Source organism: Echinops telfairi, unplaced genomic scaffold (genome assembly GCF_000313985.2).
Source record: "Echinops telfairi isolate 266 unplaced genomic scaffold, ASM31398v2 ScPeMD7_5592;HRSCAF=6446, whole genome shotgun sequence".
Classification (NCBI taxonomy): Eukaryota; Metazoa; Chordata; class Mammalia; order Afrosoricida; family Tenrecidae; genus Echinops; species Echinops telfairi.
In genome coordinates this window covers 51,109,763-51,122,339 of record NW_022109491.1, presented here as the reverse complement: position 1 = coordinate 51,122,339, position 12,577 = coordinate 51,109,763, and the positions used below count along the sequence as shown (strand labels likewise).

Genomic DNA, 12,577 nt, shown 5'->3' with positions numbered 1-12,577 from the left:
CCATATTTATTCGGTCTGTATGCTGAAAAATAATCAAAGAAGCTAGATTATATGAAGAAGAATTTGGCATCAGAACTGGAAGAGGGCTTATTAACAGCCTTCAGTATGCAGATGATAGTACTTTGATTGCTGAAAGTGAGGAGGACTTGAAGCACTTTCTGATGAAGGTCAAGGATTGCAGTCTTCAGTATGGATTATAAAGCAGTGTAAAGAAAACCAAAATTCCCACAACTGGACCAATAGGTAACATCATGATAACTGGAGACAAGGTGGAAGCTGTCAAGGATTTCATCTTGCTTGGATCTACAATCAATGCCATGGAAGCAGCAGTCAAGAGATCAAATGACACGTTGCATTGAGTGAATCTGCTGCACAAGACCTCGTTCAAGTGTTGGAAAGCAAGGGTGTTACTTTGAGGACTAAGGTGAACCTGAGCCATGGTATCTTCAATGGCCTCGTCAGCATGTGAACGTCAGACTTTGAAGAAGGGAGACTGAAGAAGAATCAATGGATTTAAATCATGGTGCTGGAGAAGAATATTGAAAGTTCCACAGACTACCAAAAGAACAAACACATCAGTCTTGGTGGATGTACTGCCAGAATACTCCTTAGAGATGCGAATGGTGAAACTTTGTCTCATATCCTTTGAGTGTTTCCAGGGGAAACTTGCCTCTAGAGAAGCACATCCTGCTTGTTAAAGTAGAGGGGAGATGGAAAAGAGGAAGGCTCTTGCCAAGAGGGATTGACACCGTGGCTGCAACAATGGGCTCAAACAGAACAATTGTGAGGCTGGCAGAAGACTAGGCAATGTTGTTTCGCTCTGTTGTACCTGCCTTTACCTTGATCTGGAACTTACTCAATGACACCTAACAAGAAGAAGAAGAAGAAGAAGAAGAAGAAGAAGAAGAAGAAGAAGAAGAAGAAGAAGAAGAAGAAGAAGAACAACAACAACAACAACATCATTTTCTTTTGTGGGACTCAGTAGAAAATAGAAATGCAGGACTTCTTGTTGAAAAAGTATCAAGACTTTAACCATTGTGCCAGCAGAGCATGAGCCTAGTTCAGGGGCTTCTGAGCGTAGGACTCTGAGCATCCGTGCAGGTACACTACCACAAGGCTGGCCCTGGTCATTCCTTGTACACGTTTCTGTCTCAGCACTATAACACTAATTTTCAGTCGATGTGCAATAAGATGGAGATGGCTATATGTATGAGAACTCACAAGGACCATAACAGGTCTGTTTGGAAGAATATTTTGGTAGTGTGGGATAAGAATCTAGAAGGCTTGGTCATATCTGGGTTATACACATCTGTTTCTTCTGGGAGACCATCATACTGAATAGTGTGTATTCATACCGACTGAGGGAATAGTAGTTGAGCTTTTACCAAAATGATCTCTCAGTGATTTAATTCCAGCCAGTGTGATAAAGTTCACTGAAAACTGTAAGCCGTGTAGAGAACTACCTTCTGTAGAACATCCAGGCCGGTTTTTACTTTCTAATATCAGACACTCTCAAGAAACAAGTTGAGGACCAAAAAAATCACCCACCTGGATTTGAGTTTTCCCCATGATCACTCATACCCTTCTCTTGACTTCCTCAAATTTCTTAACTGGAAACTTCTGGGCTCCTGACTTCCTCTGCTGATATCCCTTCACTGTTTTTGGATAGTGGCATAGTCTCTTCTAGAACCACATTGTACTCCTGGAGAGAAGAGAGGGAAGGAGTTACAGGAGAAGTACATCACAAGATCCATTTGATGGGAATTCTCTCACTCCACCCAAGAAAAACCAAAAGCTGCGTTTCCAGTGGACTAGAACGATTCCAGTATTCCAAGGTGGAGCTAGTTGTCTGTCATGCTGGGCTTGTCTTGGATAACTAACACTTGATCTTTAGAAGATAATTAAGACCTAGGGATTTGACTGATGTTGCTTCTAGTCCTTTGCATTATCTGTACCATGGATTGGACATAATCACAACTGTGATTATGAGGTGGCTCAGAAAAGTAGATTCTCTCTTAATACATCACCTAAGAGCCGGCCAATATTGTGCCAACTTTGTGCCACCTGCTCCTTTCTACCTGAGGACAGAAGGCAGTCCCTCAGCATGCTGGGTACCATCTTCCAATATCAGTGTGACCTCACCTCATCCTCTTTCCTTTTAGCAACCATACCTTCATGTTGAAAATTGTGTTTGTCTTGTTCCTGACTGCAACTTCAGCTTGCTCTTCCCCTGCAGTAGGGCTTAGGCCCATGGCTGATGCTGAAGAAAGACTCCGCTTAAGGTTTGGCTAAGTTGGAGGGTGGGGATTTTTCCTGGAACACCTTAGAAGCATGTGCTCTTTAAAATACAGGCGTGGGGCTCACACAGGAGAAGAGATGTCCATCTCCTCTCTGGGCCCTCTCCCTGCTGATGGGCCTGGTGACTACTGTCTCTATCTTCCCTTTGCAGGTTGGACTGGCACAATTTGATACCCCCATGGCTAAGACGTCGCCAGTTAGGGCTGCAAACAAAAGACCAGAATTTCATGCTGGAGGGTTCCGCCTTCTGGATCTTCGGTGGCTCCGTGCACTACTTCCGGGTACCCAGACAGTACTGGAAAGACCGTCTGCTGAAGCTTAAAGCCTGTGGCTTGAACACCCTCACCACGTGAGTGCTGGCCCTAATCCTGGTCCACCAGCCTTAGTTGCCAAACAGGACCTAGAGTCCAGATCTTTTAAAATGGCAATCCCAGTTGTGTTTGGGGGAAATGAGCCCTCTTAGATCCTAAATCCAAATAACCCCTGTAAGCGAAGCCTTGGCTGAGTTTTGTGAGGAGATTACAATGTAGTTGGAATTAACACCAAACATTTGCTTAAATCTGATGAATAAGAATTCTCTCTCCTGACCCTCCCAGAACTCCAGATCAATAGACACAGTAAAGTGTCAAGTGCTTGTAGTCTAAAGAAACAATTGAAAATAATTAACAATCTATAATCTATCAGGGGGCCATGAGGGTTGTGGGGAGGCGGGGAGAGGGAAAAAAGGAGGAGCTGATCCCAAGGGCTCAATGGAAAGTAACTGTCTAGAAAAGAATGCTGGAATATAAGTATGAATATGTTGGATACAATTGATGTATGGTTTGTAACAAGAGTTGCAAGAGCCCCCAATAATGATTTAAAGAAAAAGGAAAGAAACAGAAACAAGAGTAAGTATGCAAGGGGGTGTAAAATTGCTCTTGGAAAAATTCCACAAACCTTTCATCATTTTCCCCAAACCTTTTTGAAGCACCTTTAGGTATATAGAAGGTGAATACACAATCATGATTAGTTTTCAAGACCCCTCAATTTATAAAGTACTACACAAGGACTCAAACAGTTCGTTCTATAATATTAAATGTTCGAAGGGTGTTTGAGCTGTGACGACATTGTTGAAATAACTGTGTGCTACCGTGGCTTAGATATTGGACTGCTTGCCACAGGTTAGTAGTTCAAATCCCTCAGCTGCCCCATTGGCGAAAGGTGCTGTCTGCTTAAGCGTCTACTTCCATGAAAGTTTATCTTGGAGACTCTACTTTGGGTTGCTCTGAGTCAAAATCAACTCCTTGGCAGTGGGGTTTTTTGGGTGGGGGGCATGGTGGGGAGGACAGTGAGGTGAGGATAACCTTTCGGAAAGAGGACTTGGAGGATCCATTTATTTGCATACCTTAATTCTGATACTGGGGTTACAGTAACACCTTATAGTACTCCTGAAAGGGTATTGTAGGAATATTGCAGGATCGGCAATTTGCTTTATAAAAGCCAGACAGTCTGTATTTGCCGACATGAATCTCTTGAGTTCTAGTTGGAAGCAAGAAATCCGTCACTCCTTTCATCGGTGCACCTTTTCTGCAGTGGACAGAGCTCGGCTGGCGGCCCAGGGCGGAGCAGCGGCCATCACTCGTGTCAGCTGTGAACTCATATTTTCTTCCTCCTGAGTTCCTCCTTCAGGACCTGCCACTTCCTGCTTGCCTCTTTCATTGCCCACCTGCTGCCTTCAAGCAGGCTCCTAGGGACCTTAAGAAGGGTTTCTGAGGCTGTAATTTTTAGAGGCGTAGGATAGCCTCAGGTGTCTCCTGAGAAGCTGCTGGTGGGTTTGAACCACCAATTTTGTTAGGAGTCCAATCTTTTTTTTTTTTTTAGAGTTATAATCTCTATTTTGTGTGGTCTGTGGGAATCATGCATGCTTCAATTAAAAACAGGACTGATAATTTGACTTTCCTCTTCCCCTATTAAAAAAGTATTATTTTTCTTGCTGTTGAGAATAAACAGAGCAAAAGCCAAAACCAAAAGAACCCCAAACCCCAAACCAAAAAAACCTAAACCAACTGCCAGAGAGTCAATTCCATCTCATAATGGTCCTATGTCGGGTTTCTGAGCTGGCACATCCTTACAGGAGCAGAGAGCCTCACCTTTCTCCCACAGAGTGGCTCATGGGTTTGAACTGTCAACCTTTCTATTAGCTCCATGCCTAACCCACAGTCCCAACCAGACTCCTTTTATAGAGCAGAATAACATACACCAATTTAAGTTTCTACATACACAAACAATACCATGACACTGATTGCATTCTTTGAGTGGTGCAATCATACCCATCCTCCGCTTCTGAATTGTTCCTCCCCATTAACGTAAACTTACCGTCCCTTATGCTTCCTGTATAATCCTTTTCAGTTGCTGTTGTCAATATAGGTGGATCTTAAAAGAGCATCATGCTCAAGGTAATTAAGCAAAACTAGTGTGTGATTTTTAAGAAGACCCCAGGAGATCTTTTGGGTTTAAGATTTAAAGATTAAATGAGAGTTTTCCTCCCTACTTTTTACTTATTTTCCAATGAACTTACATTTTGGAGAGAAAGCTGACCTGTAATCACGGGATACAACCTCAAACTCAGTATGTCTGTCCTTCCTTCAAACCTTGTCAATGCCCTCCCCTTTCTCTAAGGCAATTTTGACACCAGGGACTTGCCCTGGGGCTTCTTGTTGGTTTGCCCCAACTTCCACCGAGTTGGCTGAAACTCCTGGCCACCTGATCTATAATACAGCAAAATCCGGAGTCCATTGTGTAGGCTCGTCTTCCAGCACTGTGGTGACAATACTCTAGTGTCACCCATGAGGCTTTCAGTGGTTGGTTTGGGCCAGCAGATCACCAGGCCTTGATTCCTGGGCTGTCTCAGTCTGGAAGCGCTATAATGTCTGTTGGTTTGGGAATCCTAGTGGCACCATTTCCAGCATTGCAGTTACGCACAAACCAGTGCAGTATGACAAGTTGACAGATGGGCCATGATCAAGGCTGCCAGAGCAGGGGTTTTAGAGACGAATAAAGCAATTTGGGAAATGAAGTGGCATCAATGAAAGCTCATGCCTGTAATTCTATTTCTGTTGCAGCTATGTTCCCTGGAACCTCCATGAGCCAGAAAGAGGCAAATTTGACTTCTCCGGGAACCTAGATCTGGAGTAGGTATTGATGTTACTTCTGCTGCCAACCGCAGGTATTTGGGATTCCTGAGGAACAACGAGGCATTACTGGAAGAGACAGATTCTGAAGCCGTCTTCTTAGGAGGCGCAGAAAGTCTCTGTCCCTGAAACCCCTCTCCAGTGGGCACTTGTGACTGCTGGGTGAGCGGGCCTGCCCCCTCTGTGCTCAAACATCTTACTGTCCCCACACACAGGCTGCCCAAGGCCTCTGGTGGAGGTCTGGGTGCAGCGTGGGCCCATTACCCGACTGGGAGAGGAACTGAGGCGAGGGGTCAATTTCATTGCTCTGACTGCACTCGCACCCTTGAGGAATCAGTCCTGGGCCCCCACCTGGACCTGGGCAGGGATTTCCCTTCTTGAGTGGGAAGGGCTAGAGGGAGGGCTACAGCCTTCACCCCACTAACCTTGTCACTGGTTGAGAAAGCTAGGGGAGGGGAGAGGGGTGGAGCTGATAGCTCTGTCTCTACACTGTATGTTCTGAGCCCCGTGTCCCATGCTGAGTGTAATTCTTCCCTCCTCTGACGTGACTTCCCTCCGCCCCACAACTTGAACTCGGAATGTCCTCAGAGCCACTGACACTGTCTTCCTCCTTAGAGCCTTCATCTGGATGGCTGCAGAGCTTGGGCTATGGGTGATTCTTCGTCCAGGGCCCTATATCTGCAGTGAGGTTGACCTTGGGGGATTACCCAGGTGAGCAGGGCTGGGAGAGGCCTCAAACCGTGCTCTTGTGTTCTGCAAAATGCTAGTCACAAAATTAGGTCGATTGTATTTTTAAAACACATGATTTCGGTCTGTACTGGATTTTTTCCCCTCCAGAATAAGTAGAACGCAACAAGGATAATTTCAAATGGTGTGATAATTTCTACCCTGTAAAAATACCTCCCACCCCCTCGATATGACAAGCAGCCAGGGGAAGAGCTGCCCCTCCAAGGCCTGTTATTTCATCAGGGTTCTCTTGAGTTGGACCCTCGGGGGCATTAGTGAACTTTGCTAGAACCCCACTTTCTCCCTTCATGAAGTAGGAAAAGTACACCTGGCCTCATCTATTTCTCAGGTACATTACCAGCATTCTTAAAAATAAAAGATGGAGAATGTTTTTAAGTAAGTACGGAAAACACATTAGGGTTGTGTCTTCCCATCTCAGACATTAATTTACTATGGTCTGTGTAGCATCAGCTGAGGTTAGTACAACAATCTGTCGTTGGATTGGAAATCTGGACAAGAATCATCAGTCGTTGTTCAAGCAACCGTGCTTCCTGCTGACATCGAAGTCTTCCTTGTCTTCGTACAGCACCAGATGGCGAGGCAGCTCCCAGGAGGGCAGAAAGCCGTCCCTGGAGTTCTTCGCTCTCTTGGGGGGCGTGGCCTCTCACAGCACAGCGGCACAATGCCACTTGTTTTCTTCTTTCCAGCAAGACACAAGCCCTTCCCGAGGGACATGGCAGGCAGGCTTTGCCCTCCCCCACTTCATCTCTGTGCGGCCCCATGGCCACGTGTACCCTCAGAGCTGGCCCGAGAGCGGCCCTGACCTGTGGATTAGAAAGGGGTGCACCTGGCTCCTTGGGCGCTGACGGGCCAATCACAGGAGGACAGGATTTAACAGTCCTAGTTTAGAAGCGTGTTATCACACACGGGCTTCAGCCTTTGCGACTTGTGGACACATTGCCGAAGTGCCCCTAAAGGCACAGGCACGCGGGACACTGAGCTAGGGAGGAGGCTGGGAACACTAGACGGCAGGCAGGACGCTGAAGCTGAGGGAGACAGAGAAACTGTCTTCTGGGAGGTAGACGTGGAGGAAGGTACTCTGTCCCCATCCATTTTTCAAGGTTTAAATCGACGCTCTCAGACCCTGTTCAAAACTTCCAGACCAGGACAAGAGGAGCATTTCTGTTCAAAAATAGAAGAGCTTTCTGAGAATTTCAAGCAGGAAGAAAAATATCTTGACGACAACACTCAGTTTATTTCAAAACAACAACATCAACAACCCCCTCATCTTCTTGCTCATTGCTCCTTTGCAATCTGAGCTCTCGGTGGCTGGTGGGCTGGCGCAAGTGCATGCGTCTCCTCAGTCCAAGTTTCTGGACCCGCAGGGAGCAAGACAGCCGAGTCACATCTCTTAGTCCCAACCTCACACCTGTTTTCCCAGGAGATGGCAGGCAGGCAAAGTTTATGTTCTTCTCTGTCCCCAATGGTTTCTGGCCATGGGTGCCATTCCCCCGAAAGAAGGTTATCAAGTCAATGGAATGGAATCCTTTGGGCTGGTCCCCCCAAAGAGTTTTATTTCTCACTCAGCCCAGTAGCCCTGTCCTAGAGCTATGAAGTAGCATGACCATTCCTGCTGGCTCTGGAGTCCCTCAGTAGGGACACAGTGGTGAGTGGAGGCCAAGGGCTATGTGACCTCATGCTCTGGTAGGTTTGGAACAATCCCAGCGCTCCCTGTTTGGAAAGAGCCGCTGGGGACCAGTCTGCAGCTGCTCCATTTTATTTCAGTATGGCCTGGCTTCCACCCAGTCACACACAGTGAAGCTCCCTCTCCTCACTTCTCCCTCCTAGCTGGCTACTCCAAGACCCTGACATGAAGCTGAGAACCACATACAAGGGCTTCACCAAGGCCACGGACCATTACTTTGATCACCTAATGTCCAGGGTGGTGCCCCTCCAGGTAAAAACAACCTCACTCCTTCCTCCTTTTCCTGTCTTCCTGATGGTAAGAGATGGTCTAATACAGTGGTTCTCAACCTTCCTAATGCCCCAACCTTTTAAGATAGCTCCTCATGTGGTGGTGACCCCCCCCAACCATAAAATGATTTTCATTATTTTCATAACTGTAATTTCACTACTGTTATGAATCGGGCCATGCCTGTGAAAGGGTCGTTTGATTCCCCAAAGGGGTCGCTATCCACAGGTTGAGACTGCTGGTCTAATAGATAGTCTTGGGCTCTCCGGCCAAGGGGGTCACAGTGTTCTTCAACACTGATTGAGTATTACTAGTCTCATGATTTACAGTCAGGGTCTGAAAGCAGTTCACCTGGTTTCGTCGGTGACAATGGAACTGGAAGCAGGACGGACTGGAGTTTGCAACATGTGGGTCCCTGGAACAGGAATCAGAGCGGGAAAATGAAGGCTTGACACCTTAGAAAGAGAGACACGGAATAGGTAAAGGGAGCTCTTTGAGCAACTTGATGTAGGACAGGGGTGGGGAACCTTTTTCTATCATGGGCCATTTGGTTAATTATAACATCATTCTTGGGCCATGCTGGTCAAACATTGAATTAACTCATCTTAATGGGCTGGTTGGAACAGCTTCTCTTTGGTGAGGCTAGCATTGATGATTTCAAGGGCCTTCTACTGGCTGCGGCAGGACATTGCCCACCTCTGATGTAGAAGGCTGGATTATTGCCAGCCCCGTGGAGAGTAAGACATGCCAAGCTGTGTGGTCAGCCACCATTTTTGAGCCGGGCAGGGCATAGTTGTTTCAGACTCTGCTTATCAAGGTCCGATGTTGCTATGTAACCTACACACTGCTCTTGTTTCCTAAGAGGAAAATTATTTCTAGCAGGGTGCTGACTTGTAATTTTTCACATTTTATACCCACATTTGACAACTTTTGGCCTGCCCCAGTTTTATTTCCTTGGCCATGACCGAACCAGGAAGAACTGGTTTGAAGCCCTATTTGTACTTGATTGTGCAGTTGAGGAGACCTGTGAGCCGTGCTGCTGTGGAGAGTGTGTGTGGTTGAACAGTGTGTGGTGGAGAGGCCAGGTAACACCAGGACTTGTGTTACTTCATAGAAAGCAGCTAGGCAGGATACTGACAATAGTGCTTGTCCCATGGCACTATGGCTTACGGACCACAGAGAACAATCGTACATGGGCCCTGCAGCCAGCAGCGAGGCTGGGAACTTTACCTTGTGGCCAAAAGGAGGCTGGATGGCATGACTTTATTTTCCCAAACCTATGTGGTAAAATGGAATTTTGAGGGCAGTCTCTCAGCATCACGCATGAAATAATTGTAAGCACAACAAAAGCAGGATTCAGAAAAACTCACACAGTTGTTTATGCAACACCCCAAAGAGTCACATTAACAATTTAGTACATTAAGAAAAAATAAGTTTATCTGTAGAAATTTACCTTTGAGCCAATGTTCACACTATACATGTTCATACTACACATAGATCAAAGGGAAGGATCTGATCAAGGAGAAGGTTGTCAGATAAAACACAGAATTCCCAGTTAAATTTGAATTTTAGAGAAGCAATGCATAATAAGTTTTGTATAAGTATGTCCCTAATCATAGGACATACTTTGACTAAATAATATTTATTGTTTTATATGAAAATAAAATGTAACTAGGTAGCATCTGTTTTCATTTATTTATTCTGCCAACCCTGATCTTGTGGGAAGCAAGAATCTAGGACGTCATCAGCCTACATTTTTTAGACAAGGTATAATGACTGGAGTTGTGTAAGCACAGATCGTAGTACCACAGCAGGTTGTAGTAATAGGGTGGGTGGTAGAGGTATTGATGAGAACAGTAGGGAAGGAAGGTCACACAGGGACTATGGCCCCGAAGCACTCTTAAAAACAGAAACCAAATGCCAGACACTTTGAGACTATTGTTATCAAATGGGACATTTTGTTAGTAATTAGTTATCCAGTCAAAATCCAAAGCCACTGCTATCTGGTTGATTCTGACTCCTTGTAACCCGAGATAGGCTTCCTTAGGCTGAAGCTATTTACAGGAGCCAGACAGCCTCAACTTTCCTCCATGCAGTGGCTGGTGGGTTTGAACTGCCAGTTCCCTCTACAAATCCAGCTTCTGATTGTTTATTTTTCTTTCAGTATAAACACGGGGGACCCATTATTGCTGTGCAGGTGGAGAATGAATATGGTTCTTATAACAAAGACCCAGCCTACATGCCTTATATCAAGAAGGTAAGAAAAAATTGGTTCATTTTTACTAATTTCTCTCCTATTATTTCTCCACACAGCAGACTTTTGAAAATATATTTTAATATTTTATTGACATATGGTTCACATATCATGTACTTTCATAGTTCAGTCATATTAAAAAGAGTTGTGCAATCATCTCTACATTCAGTTCCAGACATTTTCTTCCCTCTTGTATTTCATTATTAGCTCCCCATTTCCCTCTAGCCTCCCATGCCCTCAATAATCTCCTAATCCAATTACTATCTTTATAGCTTTACCCATCCTGGTCTTAAACAGGGAGTATTAAGAACTAGAACAAATGTAAAATTAGTCAAACGGGAGATCAGATGATCAGGCATCGCATTACAACCTAATTCCATCTAGCTTGATCAAGTTTACAATATTCTCTGTCTGATAGCAAGGATATACTCATCCCTTAACCAGGGCCAGAGGGGATTCATAGGACCCTGCAGATGGATTTTGGGTTCCCACTGTCATCCACTGCCTTCTGCAAATCAGGTCTGCACAATGTCAGCTCTGATAACACGCTCTCCTTTGGATTTTATTATTTATCCTTGGGTCACGCAGGCTGGCGTGCTTCTTCCATGTGGACTTAGTTGACCTCTCAACTCAGCTGGCTGCATCGCAGAGACTTCTGACCTTCTTTAGATCTGACCTCTACTTCCAGGGCTTCCTAAGAGACAACGGGCTAAAACTGGACACATCAGGATTCTACTCCAGCTTTAGCATTGTCCCACATTTTCCCTGCTTGATTATAGTCAATCTCTTCTAGTCAAATAAGGAAATCATTCTAATGTCAGCATTCACCTGGAAATGGGTGAAAGACACTGACATCAAATTGATTCGGATGCACAGAACTCTGTAGTATGGTACAGCTGTCCCTTTGCATTTCTGAGACTTCAAAGTTTTATAGAAAATTTGAAGACAACTTTGAGAGACCACACTGGGGAAATTTTTGGCAAAGACGTATCAGACAAGCGATTAGTTTTGAAAACTACAACACTTCAACAAGAAAATGACAAATAACCCAATTAAAGAAAGGACAGAGAGAATGAACAGTTACTTCATCAAAGAAGACATCAAAGGTTGCCAACAAACATATGAAGAAAAGCTTGTGATCATTAAAGATGCAAATCAAAACAATAGTGAAATATAATCTCACCCCAACATTCATAGCAAAATAAAAACAAAATAAAACAAACAAAACCACCCCTCCAAGAACAACAAATACTGGCAAGGGTGTAGAGACTGGTGCCCTTATCTACTTTTAATGGGGCTATAAAAGAGTTGGGAATAGCAAAAAAAAAAAAAAAAAAAGTTGGGAATAGCAATATTATATGACCCAGGACCCTTCTACTAGGTCTGTCCTAGAGAATTAGGAACTGTGGCATGAACAGATATGTGAACACTCATGTTCATGGGAACTCTGTTCAGAACAACAAAAAGATGGAAACAAAAGTGTCCATTAATGGCAAAATGAATAAAGAAACTCTTATATATACATACAGAGTGGAATACTACATAACACTGAAGAATAACCATGAGTCTGTGAGACACTCCGGAACATGGGATGATCCTAGAGGATGTCATGCTGAATTAAATTAGTCAGTCACTAAAGGACAAAGATAGTATGAGACTACTATAATGAAAAGTTAAGGAAAGGTTTACAAACACACACACACACACACACACACACACACACTCTTTAGTGGTTATCAGGAGTCGAAGATGGGAGAGGGTAAGTCATTAACTGAAAGGTATACATGTTAACTTGGGTGAAGGGGAAAGTAATAAACAACAAAAAAGTTTGGCAAAAAAATGATGGAGACAGGTAAGAAACTAGGAGGAGTTCAAGAGTTAAAGGCAACAGACGTGAATACATATACATAATCCTGTAATATGCCTGGTAAACAATTATGCACATTCCTCCAGTACTGGTGATCTACTGGTAGATGCATGGAAGGACAAGCAGGCTGAGTGTGGAAGGAAGAGTGTACTCACAAATATGTAATGGTTTGACAGAAGATTGCATTTTCTCTTTCTGGAAATATATCCATGAATTTGATGATGGTGCATACAGGGATAAATGTTATTAAAGCTTCTCAGGCATAACCAAATATATATCCATGGATTTGG

General features: G+C 44.4%; 1 protein-coding gene across 1 annotated transcript in view; it reads left to right on the top strand.

Annotated features, from left to right (window-relative positions):
- Nucleotides 1-2,250: 2,250 nt before the first annotated feature.
- The window catches only part of GLB1L2 (galactosidase beta 1 like 2), a 33,822-nt gene continuing 23,495 nt past the window's right edge, over nucleotides 2,251-12,577 (top strand). Inside the window, exons 1-6 of the mRNA XM_030887008.2 lie at nucleotides 2,251-2,282; nucleotides 2,450-2,647; nucleotides 5,400-5,468; nucleotides 6,084-6,179; nucleotides 8,043-8,151; nucleotides 10,331-10,423. Of these exons, the coding sequence (XP_030742868.1) occupies nucleotides 2,251-2,282; nucleotides 2,450-2,647; nucleotides 5,400-5,468; nucleotides 6,084-6,179; nucleotides 8,043-8,151; nucleotides 10,331-10,423 (597 nt within the window). The remainder of the gene's footprint in view (nucleotides 2,283-2,449; nucleotides 2,648-5,399; nucleotides 5,469-6,083; nucleotides 6,180-8,042; nucleotides 8,152-10,330; nucleotides 10,424-12,577) is intronic.